General features: G+C 47.5%; 1 protein-coding gene across 1 annotated transcript; it reads right to left on the bottom strand.

The window, feature by feature from the left end:
• Positions 1-2,896: 2,896 nt before the first annotated feature.
• Positions 2,897-8,272, bottom strand: TRIB1 (tribbles pseudokinase 1). The gene is made up of 3 exons (XM_063174085.1): positions 7,848-8,272; positions 7,174-7,466; positions 2,897-5,152 (listed from the first exon to the last, which is right to left on the bottom strand). The coding sequence occupies exons 1-3, from the start codon at positions 8,151-8,153 to the stop codon at positions 4,684-4,686; spliced, it is 1,068 nt and encodes a 355-aa protein (XP_063030155.1). The 5' UTR covers positions 8,154-8,272; the 3' UTR covers positions 2,897-4,683.
• Positions 8,273-13,220: the final 4,948 nt, after the last annotated feature.

The following is a 13,220-nucleotide window of genomic DNA, read 5'->3' as shown; positions in this document are numbered from 1 at the left end:
TGTAATTGATACTTCGGCTGCTCCAGTTTCAAAGCCAAATTAGGAAATGAAGTGCTGCACATTAGCTTGTTTAGCTGGTTAAATACTGTAAATAAATACATGCAGGGCAATGAAAACTAATGAGTTTTCTTTAAGGCATTTTCTAAATAGCTGGCTTCACAAAAAGAAGAAAAAGATGCTGCTGTGAACTCATATCCTGAAGTATTTCTCATTTTGCTGCAACAAAAGTTGATCCTGTCTGAAATCTGAACACTGGATTTCACTTAGAGAAAAGGATTTTGCAAGTTATGGAGGAATCATGGCAAGAACTGTTGCAAATTTCACAGTACTTTTATCAACAATACTTCTGTGACTTTGCATTTAACAAAGCCATTTTTTGCAAGGGATTAATTCAGACCATGGTTATATGTCAAGTTATTCTTCTCAATGCTCACTAGAAAAACATCTTTATAAGAAGTATTTGTGCTGCTAAATCTGTGCACTGCCATAAGGCTGAATGTTAGGCTTTTTCCCCTGACAGAATGCAACAGCATGAGAAAAGTAGGGAAAAAATCTTGGTTTTCTATAAAGATATAATCTGTTGAGAATTGCTTGACAGAGTGCACTCAGCACTGCTGGAATAATAAGTGTTTCTCAAGTTATCTGTCAGGCCTGCCCTCAGTGCATTAAAGGAGAGCTAGAGGAGAGTATTGCACGGGCGCTGTGATCCAGCCAAGGGCAATGAATTTTCCTCTTGTACATCTACAAAATAACCCTGTTCTTTCACCCCTTTGCTTTCATAAATACTACAATGTTGCAGAAGTGCCTTGGCCTAACTTGAAGGTATTCTACTAAAACCAGGGCACTATTTAGTATAGGTAGAGCTGAACCTTTACCAGTCCTTTTTGACTGCAAATAACCTCAGCAGTATCACCTCCTTGGCAGAGATGTTGACCTTAAACCTGAGCTTGCTGAGCTGGCTGTTTTACCTGGCACTTTCAGAGGAAGCTGGTTTACAAATTCTGCTGTGCTACTTCAAAAGAAAATTATTGAACTGGTGCCTAAAATGCAGCTGAAGTACCGAGAGTTGATAAAAACACATACTTAGGATGTAAGATCCATCCTGATTGGGAGGTGGTTCAATGCCAGCTTAGGATGGAGACCAGGATGTTGTGAAAAACCTCAACTTTTCCTGTGTTTTTAGCAACAACAGAGGACTGAAGTCTCACAGCACTTTTCAGAGAGGGCAATTTCAAGGTGAAAATGGTGACTAGGTCTGCAGAATACCTAAGAGATTCATGTGGTCCTCAGCCAAAAGGACCATTTAAAAATAGACAAACTATGACTCTCTCAAAAAGAAATGTGTGCATTGCATAAATCAAAGTTCTCACACCCACCATCAAAAGTTTAATCACTTAATATGCTGGTTCTTTCAACACGTTCTGAAACTTTGTATACAATAATACAAACGATGGGGTAACGAAGCAATAGCAATTTATTCTGCTGTACAAACGGATGTTGCATTATAATCCCTAAAGCAATACAGAGGCTGTTTGCAGATGTTACTACAATTTGGCGTTTATTTTAATTGCTCTGCAGCACAGCTCATGTGAAACAAAGTCACGGGATGACCTACACGTTCACCTACTGAGGGTGACTTAACTGCAAGGGGGAGAAAAAAGTTTTTTTGAAAGTTTTTGAGGTTTCACTTTAATACAAACCTCCTGCAGCTGTTTTGAAAGGATGCATCAGGGCTCCTGTCCAAGCCTGAAAGCATGGTAGGGCAGGGGGTAATTTAATCAGCCAGGCTATGCAGTGTGCATATTTTTACAAGTCTTGCAAGAATGACATCAGTAAAGTAACTTGAGATATTTTGGTGTCTAACATTCACTCAGCAAGTGCTAAGAAAATATGCTTACTGCACAGATCACTGGCTTCACAGAGTGGGAGTCAAGGTAACTCATGAGAGTCAGCGCACTTTGCTTTATCACTGACCAGGTCCCTTTTCCCTCCTTTTCACTTTCCACTCCCCTTCTAAAAGTAAAAGCTGTTTTTAAAGTTGCTCCTGCTCAAGGAGCTGCCTAGAAGCAGTTGCTCCACTAAACAGATTTCAAGCAAAAGGACAAAGTTAAACATGAGGCAAAGTATAAATAAAAATCAAGACTCTCTTCCTCCTCCTTTCCACTTGTGAGCGATGATCTCACCACTCCGGGTGGATTGCAAGGGTGGCTTGATCTCTTTCAGGAAAGCACATTCTCTAACCTTGATACTGCAGCTATTTATACTTCTCTCTTCTCACCACAAAGAAAAGCAGCTCTAATAATCCTTCCCTTGGTTTTAATGAGAGCACCGTGCTGCCTCCCAGCAGCAGGGTCAAGCCTCTGCCCACGAGCTGTAGCTCCCTGTAACACCAGTGCTCTTGGTTACTGCCTCTCCTTCTGGCTGCTCAATTTTAGACATCCGAGATCGGATTTTCCACTGGCTGAAGCATCACATTGCCAGGCACACAGGTGCAGGATGACAGCCCTGCTGTGCCACAGCATCTTCTGCTCACAGGGCACAGAGGGAAACAAATGCATGGGCTGAAAGGCAAGAGGGTTTCTAAAATTCAGAGGCAGAGCCCTAACTCCTCTCTCCCTTGTTTATCAGAAGAGTAGGATAATCCATTTCACATAACCCTGGGGACATCCCAAGCCCTTTCCACCTCACAAGAGGCAGGATCCATCCCCTGTCCCCACTCTCCCTGGGGATTCAATCCCAGGCTGAGTTGAGGGAGTTCAGGCTAAGGCATGATGGAATGCATATACAGACCATAGAGGAGCTGATAGTCTCTTAGGCCAAACCCCATTTTTTCAGATTAAACCAGACACACTGAGCTGCATTTCTCTTGAGACACCACAAGAATTGAGGACAAACATTATGAAACCAAGTTTATTAAAACTTTCTACAAGTCAGACTTTATCATCCAGGTTTCCACAGACATATACATATGTACAAATTGGACATAGTGTTTTTAGCTTTTCTGGCAGAATTTTCTACCAATATATACAAATGTACTGTTTTTCATAGAAGGGTTAAACTGTATCACAGATACAAATGTCAAGCAATCATGAGAGGTTTAGTGCAACGGAGAGCTGGAGCGCTCTGCTCTTAATGCTCATGATTCTGTCAAGTTAGTATTGCCAACAATAATTCACATTGAACTGCTCTTCGACACCTCTTATAAAGACAAAGTACAACAAAACAAGAAAACAAAACCCCAAACAGTAAGGTATGTACAAAGTACACAGTCCATGAGGTATACATGGTATTCTTGCAACGCGTGGTGGGACCGCAGCTTGCCAGGGTTAACCCTTAAAATGACTTCACTCGAACTGGGTGGTGTTGGGAACGTGTATCACCCACCTCACGGCCATTTTAGAAGCCACACTCTTGCCTAAGGTGAATGGACATCTCTGCATAAACCACTGGACACATGTGAAACTAAGCAGAAATCTTAGGCAGGACTAAGGTTTACTTACCCCCAACCCAGGAAGCTAATGATTCAGATATATTCATTATTCACACATATTGGAAAGACTATGAATAATCATGCAAAATAAAAACAAAACAAAATTTTAAAAATTTAAAAAAAAAAAAAAAAGGTGGGGGAAGCTGGAGGCAAACAGCATACCTGAATAATCAACTAAGGGTGTACGGAGATTTTACTCCTAAGACTAACTTTTTGTGGGGGTGGAGGGGGAAAGAGGAGGTGATGTGTTATTTTTAAGAGTTAAGCTGGTTGAAAAACATGGCCATGTTTACAGGTACTGTACAAGACACCCCTCATCCTTTCCAGGGGAAGGTGCCCCAGCCGATAGTGTTACGGTTTGGTAAACGGATACGTTTTGGCACTCGGAGCTAACGAGACCTGCTACTTGACAAGCTCGCTGAGGGCATTAAGTTATATAGGCTACACCGTGGTAACACAAGGCTTAAGTCTATTTAAAACGCTTTCCTGGACAGCGAATGGAATCAGAAGGGATCCAGCTGGAAGATCCACTGGTTTCTGCTTCAGAAAGAGCCACAGCAGTGATTTGTCCTACGGGTAGATCTAGGAGCTTCACGCCTCTGAAAGCAGGATCAGCTGGAGGAGCAGCACAAGCAGAGAGCTGGCTGTGGTGGGTGAAGACCTCATTCCCTCATTAACGTGTGCTTACAGTCAGAGAGCTGCTTGGTGAGCTGGCTGCTGGGGCGCACCAAGGCGATTCCCCTTTTAACCATTTCTGTCAGATTTGTTCAGGCAGAGGTCAGCCATGTGCCCCTCTGCCCCTACACATCGTGGCCAGGGCTCCACACCTCTGCAGCCGCTGCAGGAAAGCAGAAGGAGCTGCCTTTCCATCCCACACCTTGCCAGACGTAAGACTCTGCAGCCAAGATGTGACCAGTTACAGCGGAGGAGGATGCGGGAGGCAGAAGAGCCAGACAGTTCTCACAAGGCTGCACAAGTCCTCCGGGGCTGGTGGGACCGACCAGCAGAGCAAGAGGATGGAACTCTGAGTACACTTAGGGAGCGGAGACCTCCAGGGTGGCATTCATTTAGACAAGGTCACTTTTCTGACCATACTGGCACTTTAAGATGCAGCTGAGTTTGCAGAAGTGGGAAAATGAAACCCTACAAAGATGCCGGAGGTAAGAACCGACGAGGTTTTTGAGATTTCGGGGTTAGCAGAAGAAGGAACTGATATCATCACTGTCTCCATGATATTCTGGGACAATCTGATCTGCAGCTCCCGTCTCCTGGTCTGTATATCCAGGCTCCAAGACTGCCTCAAACCAAGGGTGAAGCAAGATCTCTGGAGCAGTGAGTCTTTCGGAAGGCTCCCGCCGCAGGAGGCTGCGGATGAGGCAGCGGGCTTTGGGGGAGACGTGGTCAGGAATACAGAACTGTCCACGCCGGATTTTGGAAAACAGAGTGCTAGGGTCCGAGTCATGGAAGGGATAGCGTCCCACCAGCAGGGTATAAAGCATCACTCCCAAACTCCACACATCGGCCGATTTTCCAGAGTAAGTCCCCGTCGTGTTTAGGATCTCAGGGCTGACGTACGCCGGGCAGCCGTGCTTGTCTGAGAGTGCATCGTCTTCACCCTTGATGATGTGTGTGTCTTCCAGGCTCTCCAGACGCAGCTGAGTCCTAGGGAGGGCAGGAGAGGAAGCCACAGGTGAGAAATAGCAACAGCAGTCGTGAGCAAGCACAGCAAGCCCCTGCCATGGCCCCATTCTCTCTCGCATTGGCACTGGGAAAGGAAACACCTCAACTTGCAGCAGAGAAGTTGCCCAGACGCCCAGGAATGTGTAATGGAAGTGCTGCTGTGTGCATCGGGCCAGCATTCAGTGACACTCATGTTTTTTTATTAACTGGAGATTTTAACAACACAGAGGACTCTTGAGGAACACCGAGTCTCCGCTACCCACGCAGGTTGCGGTGCCACTGCAGGGGGTTAATTGGTGACATGGCACTTTGCAGCCACTGTGTGCCGTTCAGGCTTTGAGCAAACAGCATCCAGCTGTGCGATTCCACAAACCACAAAGCCCAGCTCCCCTCTGCACTCATGAGGATCATTGCCTTCCCTAAGCTTTTTGTTTTTTTTTTCATTTTAGTTTGTAATTTATTCTTTTTATTTTTGGAGCGTATCACCACACTCACCATCTCCAGGTGGAGATGGGTCCACCCCAACCTCCTATTTTGGAGGGTAAGGGGAGCTCCCCGTCGGCAGGGAAGCCACCAGGCAGCCCTGGAAGGGCTCTGCACTGCCTGGCAGCCTGCTGGGGTATAGATATGTTGGCTTCAGCCTGTCCTCAGCCTGACCTCGGCAAATACCCATTGGTTCTGCAAACGGAAAATATGACTCAACGAGAACCGTGGGCCCGGGATTGGCTGCGGGAGCCCTGAAACTGCACCTGTGCAGAGCCCGCGTCGCCTGCCATTGCTTAACCCTCTTCTTGCCAAATGTGATGCACATGACATCGCCCGTGCAACACGTTATTTCCAAATGAGCGAGACTGTAAGCAACGTAACATTTCAACAAATGTTTCATCTTCTTATGGGAGGGAAAAGCTGCAATAGTTTCCTTCAAAGGAATAGCTTTCTTTACGTGTCAACATATGGCTGTTTCAGAGGGGCCGTGCTGGTTAATTTTCTTATCACATTTGTAAAAGATATCCTGAAGAATCATTAGCCCAGTTTAACATAACAAAATCCCTTTTCTTTCGCATCAGTAGTATCACCGTACATTTTTATGATATTAAGCACAACTCCATTACAGCTTTTACTTGGTTTTTTAACATTCCTTGGGATAAGCAGCTAGTCCAGATTCAGTTTTGCTGTTTTTCTGACTCTGCCATGTGTGGTGAAGCACTGCAAGAGCAGCAAACACTCCAGGGGAATACTGAATTATTTCCCTAATCTAAATTTAACAACTAGATTCTATGATCTCCTCTATGAGCCTCGGCTTTAGGCTAAGTTTTACTAAAGTGATTTTCTTTGATGCAGGACTCCCAAAGCATTATTTAACCATGTCCCACCTTCCCTCCTGTGTGTGCCCACGATCCACCAGCACGGGGGGCATGGGAAGCACGGCAGTGGAGAGGGGATAAAAGCCTCGAAAGATTCAGCAGCATCACTCTCATCAGCAGAGTGGTTCAGCAAGGAGACCCTACCCAAGTTCTGGGGCTCCAGCGTGGGTCACAAGGCAGCTCTCCCAAGGAGGGACCAGAGCTCCAGCTCCTCACATCTCCTGCTCCCCCGGCTGGGCTGCTTCCTCCCGCCGGTACAACACCTCAGCCTCCCCCCTCTCCCTCTCTGCCTTTTATTCATTTGACACTGAATGAGTGGCACACATGACATCTTCTGGCGCTAACGAGCATCTGAACTATCATCCCTTTGTCTGCCAGCGGGTTTCAGTGAACTTCTGCTGAATGAGAGGAAGCTCCCGGCGAGCTTCCTCCCTTTCATCAGTCAAGATCTAAGAGGGAGCGCGCCCCGGTTAGATCCGTGACCTACTACACACACGTGATGAGGACCTACTCGGATTGCTCGCAGGTGATGCCCGGCTGACGGGGCTGCTTCCACTCCCTGGGACGCTTTTTGTGTCTCTGGATGTGGCATTCCTCCCTCCCCACTCACCCCAGGGCTGGCTGCTGACAGCCACTTACCTTTCTTCATTAGAGAAGACAAATTTCCTGAGCTTGAGGTCACCAAGTACGATGGCTGACTGGTGGCAGTGAGCTACAGCGGAGACAATCTGCTTGAACAGCCGGGCAGCCTCCTCTTCCCTCAGCCTCTTGCAGCTCCTCACGTAGGAGTGCATGTCCCCAAAGTCCTTTTCAAAGAACACATAGGCCTTGGTGTCCCCGAGAATGACTTCCACAACCCCGGTGATGTTTCTGTGTGACGGCAGCTGAATGTAAGGTCGGATCTTGTCCTGGTAGTGTTTGAGGGGGAACACCTGTATAGAGGAAATTAAACCCAAATTCATTCTCAAGGGCGTTGAAAGCTGCAGCTCGCGTAGCAACTCTCCCCAAACAATGACGAGAGAGCTGGAGGGGAGCCAGGGCTCGGCAAGACCGGCAGGAGCGGCTACCGAGACCCTTCCTGTTCGTTGTACATTGAAAGGCTGGGGGGAAACTAAAACAAGCCACCATTCCCACAGCCTCTGGGGGGAAGGCGCTCCGAGGTAAGCCGGAGTCCCGGCTCACTGGCAGGCGTGCAAACGCCGCCGGGGGCTGGCCGGGCGTTCCCGGCCGTGGAGCAGCGGGAGGAAGGATGTTCGGCAGGGCTGTCCCCGGGCCGGCAGCACCCGCTCCCCACCCGCGCGGCTCCCGCTCACCTTGCAGCGCAGCTCCCGGCCCGAGCTGACGCTCAGCGCCCGGGACACCTGCTCCCGCTCGGCCAGCGGCAGCAGCAGGTACGAGGCGATCAGGCTGGGACCCGCCGCGCCGCCGCCGCCGGCGGGAGAAGCGGGGGCACACGGCGAGCCGGGAGCGCTCAGGCAGTCCGGGGGGCCGCATTCGGCGAGCCGAGGGCACTTGGCGGCCGGCGCTTCCTCGGAGGGGCCGTCGTGCAGGGGCTGCAGGCGCTTGGCCGGGGCGCTGCGGCAGCGGGCGGCCGGCAGCAGGGACGCGGGGCGGCTCATGGGGGGAGCGGAGCGGGCGCGGAGCTACAGGCGGGCGCTACGCGCTGGGCGCATCCCTTCGCTCTCCCCGCCGAAACCTCGGGCCGTGTCCACCATCTGCTGCCGAGTCCGCGCTAAAGTAGTTGGAGGCTTTTAAAAAAAATTAAAAAAAAAAAAATGCGATTCTCCTCCTCCTCCCGGCCCTGACGCACAGGGAAATGGGAGGAGGGAGGCTGGGACACGCCCGCTCCGCTCCGCCCGCTGCTCTCCGCGCCCCGGGCCCGCCGGGCGGGGCGGCCGCGGGACTTGAAGGGGGCGGCCGGGACCCCCCCCCTTCGACCCTAAATAATTATGTCGAGAAAGCGAGGCCACCTTCCTTTCCAGGATCTTCTCGTCCATACAACTGCAGGTTCCCAGCCACAGTCCTTACTTTTCACTAATGACTAAATAACCATCCCTCACCCCAAGGTTTGCATCACAGCGCTGTTGTGTGAGCATAAGCGTTTACTCATAAGCGTAGACGTAACGTGCACCATCAGAAATACTTGGCACTGGGTGTTTCCCATGTTAAAACTATATCTGCTGTCCGAAAAAGGAATAGCTCGGAGACCCAGGCAGCCGCCAGCAGCTGCAGTGACCTGCGAGGAGCAGACTGAGAGGAGCTGCACACAGCTCAACAGCATGGCTTTAAAGGAGTAGTAAATAGACTTACAGCACGGACTGGGAGTAAATGGAGAAAGAAAAAAAAAAAAAAAAAAAAAAAGAGACAAAACCAGACAACAAATCATCCCCGGGGAAAAAAAAAAAAAAAACCAAACAAAAAAAACTGCTGTAGTTTTGACAAGAATGCTTCAGAAGGAAACTCTCCAGTTTTCTGTTTTTATATATGCAAATTTTCTGTAATGTAGCGCTGAAGCTTCCCTAATATTAACACAGGGACCCTGCGTTTTTGTTATTCAGTAGGATCATCTCCTCGTCTGTTTTGGTTTCCCCAACCTGGGTCTGTGCAAGAGGCAGAGAGGGCTGAGTGAGGATGGGTCACCCAGCTCTGAAGCCTGTGATGCCACGTGTGCAGGTATTTGCTCAGATTCCTGATAGATAACTGCACAGCAAACCCATGCATGCCTTCAGCTACTTCTAGTGTATTTTAAGAAACACATGAAACTCTTGTGCAGGATGACTCATAGCATAGCAGTCCCATTAATGCATTTAAACATAAAACTCATATGCCATAAAGGGATATCCCAGGGCCTGCATTTCTTTCTTTCTTTTTTTTTTTCCCCAGAAATAAAATTCCATTAATGCCTGCAGATTGTTTCTGAGTGATTCACCACAACTCTCAAAGCATGCTATTTCATTTGGTTCCTCTTTATAGGTAAAACACATGCAAGTATCTATCAGACCTTTTGTTTTACTTTTCCCTTCCTGGAAGTTTAATGATTGGAATGCTGCTGCTGGGTGAATTTAGCTGGTAGGATGCCACATGTGTAGGCCGCTTCCTCCATCTGAGACAGCAGAAGGTGCAGGGTGGGGGGGAAGGGTATCAGAACCTCTGGGGACAGGGAAGGGGTGCAGACAAAAACAAATAGGTGTGCACAAAACAGCAATGGACCAGCATAAAGGTTCTCATGGGCATTAGTAGTGTGTGCCGGTGTCCCCTGTAGCTCTCTCAGAACTGAGATGCAGAGTGAGCAGGAATGAAGGTGTCAGGTGTTCCCACCCTCCCAAAGATCCCTCTCAGCTGCTGTGTCAGATCACTGTCCCTGCTGAGGAGAGGCTGTACCAAGGATCTGCTGCATACATTGGAAGTTGTGTCCTTCACCTGCCCAGCCTCCCATCCATCTAAAACCTTAGGTCCACACCATGGGGACACAGTGGCACCTGAGCACAGGGCTTGGCTCGAGCTATTGGCAGCCAAATGGGAGATGGCACCCACTGGTCCCGAGGAAGGGAAAAAAGCACCTCTTGTCATCCTGGCTCCCCCAAACCCACCTGGCATGTGAGGAGAGCAGAGTACACACAGCATTGTACCTCACAGTCCTGCCACATTCTCCTGGTGCCTGGGCAGCCTTTCCTCACAGGGACTCCAGCAATTTCATGCTCTGTATGTCTGTCCCTGCTAACTGGAGCCCTAAAACTGGGTGAGCAGTTCCCAAAGGCCAGGAAAAGATAACCCCTGGGGCATTCATCCCACAAGCACTGGTGGGTGCCCTCTTCTAGCTGACTGTATATGCTGAACTACAGTTGACTGAGACAAACCAAAGCTTAAATCTCCCAGGTCTCTGAAAAATGAGTGAAGTTCTTGACAGAAGGAGACCTCTGGTGCTTCTTTAAAATGCCTGGCATGCTTTCAGTACTCAAAGCCTTAATGCCATGGCTGAACATATAGTAGCAATTATTACTCAAGTTAGTATTATGTTTTGCGTACAGAATATAGGAAAAAATCCACATCCAGACTTCCCTCCATCCCCACCAAATTCATTTCAAGATGCAGAGCAGAGAAGGGATTCCCACGTTGGCTTTTCTGGTTTTTCTAATTTTGGCTAATCCCCAAAATGCAAAAATTAAGAATAATAAAAAAAAAAAAAGGGATGCCAAGGATGTTATCTGATGACCTACATGGCATGTTCTTTTGCTCCTTCTCAAAGGGCTGAAACTTGTCCTCCTTGCCCACCTCTGCCAGTGCTTGCATGCAGCCCTGGTGTGGTTAGGAACCAGTGCTGAGAACAGGAGGAATTCCAGGAAGAGATTTGTGAAAAAGTGTTGCAAGATTTCAGTATTCTAAGATTTTTGCAGAAAATGGAGCTACCACGCTTGACACAGCAGCCTTGTGTTTGTTGCCATCAACAACACTGGCTTTTAAGCACTAGTCTCCTCCTGAAATCAAAAGCTATCTTTTCAGGTCTTCCTTCTATGCCCTGCGTAAACTTTCATCATTCCATCTCCCCCTTCCCCAAAAAAGACCTTTCAGGCTCTACCTGCTTAGCATGTGTGATGAATTCTGTCATGGTAATTCCCAGTTGTGCCTGTGGTGAATTTGAGCCTGAATGGCTTTACAGCCCTTCAAAATGAACCAGGGCAATGTTACACATCTCCAGTGGACAGCACTGAAAATCATTGTGGAGCACAGATCAGTGCACAATTACAGACCTAATGCTGGGATAAAACATTGACTCTGTGGATGAGTCCTGCTATCCAAGTACCAGAAAAAATAATCTGCTGTGAGCCAGCAGAATACACGGAACCAGCACTCAGATGTTCCAAAGGGACTTGGTACCTGTGAGGTGGGCAGGGATGACCTTTGGAAGTAGAGTTCAGTAGACTTCATGCCTGACAAAGGATAACAGTGTGCAACAGACACCTTCCCAACACTAGCAAAGTCTGAGGAGCTCTCAGTCAAAGGACATTGCAGAATAGTTATAAAAAGTAGATCCTGCCTTGGAAAAGGCCAGTCAAAGCAAGCAGGACTGCTGGCTGTGTCCTCACTTCTGGAGTCCCAGCTGCTAGGCAAAGATCTGGGACTGCAGCAGAAAAAAGAGCCTGTGGGATGTGTATCACAGAATGGGCACGTCCTAGCAGAGGGAAAGGTCTTACATAGCACAGATTTGCCAGGAATCTGGCAAGGTGAATATTGCTCTTCATATATTTTTTCTCTTTTTTGAAACAGACAAGCAGCTTAGTGCATCTGTGAGATGAAGACTGAAGAATCCAGAATTCCTGGTGCTCAGGCATTGATCCTCCCATTTCTCTTATTTTATTTAAGGGAATTTTTGTTACATGGTTTTCAAGCATCTACCTGCCTTGTCCTCAGCCAGTGCTTACACTCACCTGAGCAGCAGCTTTTCCTTAGATGCTCACAAAATTATCACTGTTGCTCCAGTTCTCTGACCCTTTATCTCTATAACTAGAGCAGCCAGAGGCAATGAGAATTGTGTAACCATCTCCCCACTTCCCAAGTGCTTGGGACAGGTCTGGTAACTTTGACAGTACGTCTCATGGGACACACTGAATAAATCTCTATTAGATTAGGGCACTTATAAATAAACTGGCTGCTTGCCACAGAAAAAAATGAAAAGGTCTTTATTTTAGTTACTGGATGAGAAAGGCAAGGAACACAAATATTTTGGCTAATATTAAACTATTGGTAAACGATGAAAAATCAGTATCTTTATTTTTAAAGTTATCTCAAGCCATGTAATGAAAATTAAACTACTGCCAGACTGAAAGCCAACAATCTAAAACCAGCATGTCATCTATAATCTAATGGTGTACAGAATTACCCTGCACAGATGGGGCTCAAAGAATAGTCGTATGGCCAGGTGATAAAGAACTAAAAGTGATGTTTTTTATAGCAGAGCAGCATCTGTGATAACCCACAGCAATCCTCAGACACTGTGGAACTTGGCGGCAGATTCACCGCTGAGATATAAAACACATGACGAGCATGTAGTGACATCAAAAGCAGTGCAGTGTAATGGTGCTCAGATGTCTCCCCTCAAGCCCACACAAAAGCTGCTCTCAGGGCTGCTGTAGCTCAGAAGTCTCAATGATTCCCTTTTGATAAGCCTGTTGTTAACAAATCCAAGGAGTCTTATGAGCAGCACCTCCTGACTTTGTTCCTTTGCTAACTGGAGAGCATGAAGGCTTCTTCTGTTGCCTGGAAGACGTGTGAAGGTTCAGGTTTTAGACCTCAAATCCTGTTTTTACTTCAGAAGTGGATTGCACAAGGGGACAGTGAATGAGTGTCTCCGTTTCCCTTGCGGTCAGAGAAGATCCTATTCATACTGAATTTACAAGCAAACACTTCCTTTGGTAAGCTTCCCATGCAATTCAATTCATGTGCGTGCTTTCAGGCTCTGTCTTTGGGTCTGGACTAACATCAGAACAAGCAAGAGAGGCAGGCTCTCTTCTCAGCCCACTACAGCCTTTTCTGCAGTGCTTTGAAATGATGAAACACACAGTGTTTTCTGCACACTGCTGCAGTCCTGTCAAGTCACTGTGATTATTCATGCATCAAGAGGCTAAGCACATACATGGGTATCTACTGGATGATGTACACCCATTTCAGAATTTTATTTGCTTAACAAT

Source organism: Melospiza melodia, chromosome 1, assembly GCF_035770615.1.
Source record: "Melospiza melodia melodia isolate bMelMel2 chromosome 1, bMelMel2.pri, whole genome shotgun sequence".
NCBI classification, from domain to species: Eukaryota; Metazoa; Chordata; class Aves; order Passeriformes; family Passerellidae; genus Melospiza; species Melospiza melodia.
Note: the sequence above shows the minus strand (reverse complement) of the source record. Positions and strands in the feature narration are given on the sequence as shown.

Bases quoted from the DNA above. Each gene is read 5' to 3' on its own strand.
- TRIB1 (XM_063174085.1), bottom strand. From the start codon at position 8,153: ATGAGCCGCCCCGCGTCCCTGCTGCCGGCCGCCCGCTGCCGCAGCGCC. The intron at 7,467-7,847 runs GTGAGCGGGAGC...TCCTCTATACAG, and splicing joins GCCGGGAGCTGCGCTGCAAG to GTGTTCCCCCTCAAACACTA. The intron at 5,153-7,173 runs GTAAGTGGCTGT...TGCCCTCCCTAG, and splicing joins GTCTTCTCTAATGAAGAAAG to GACTCAGCTGCGTCTGGAGA.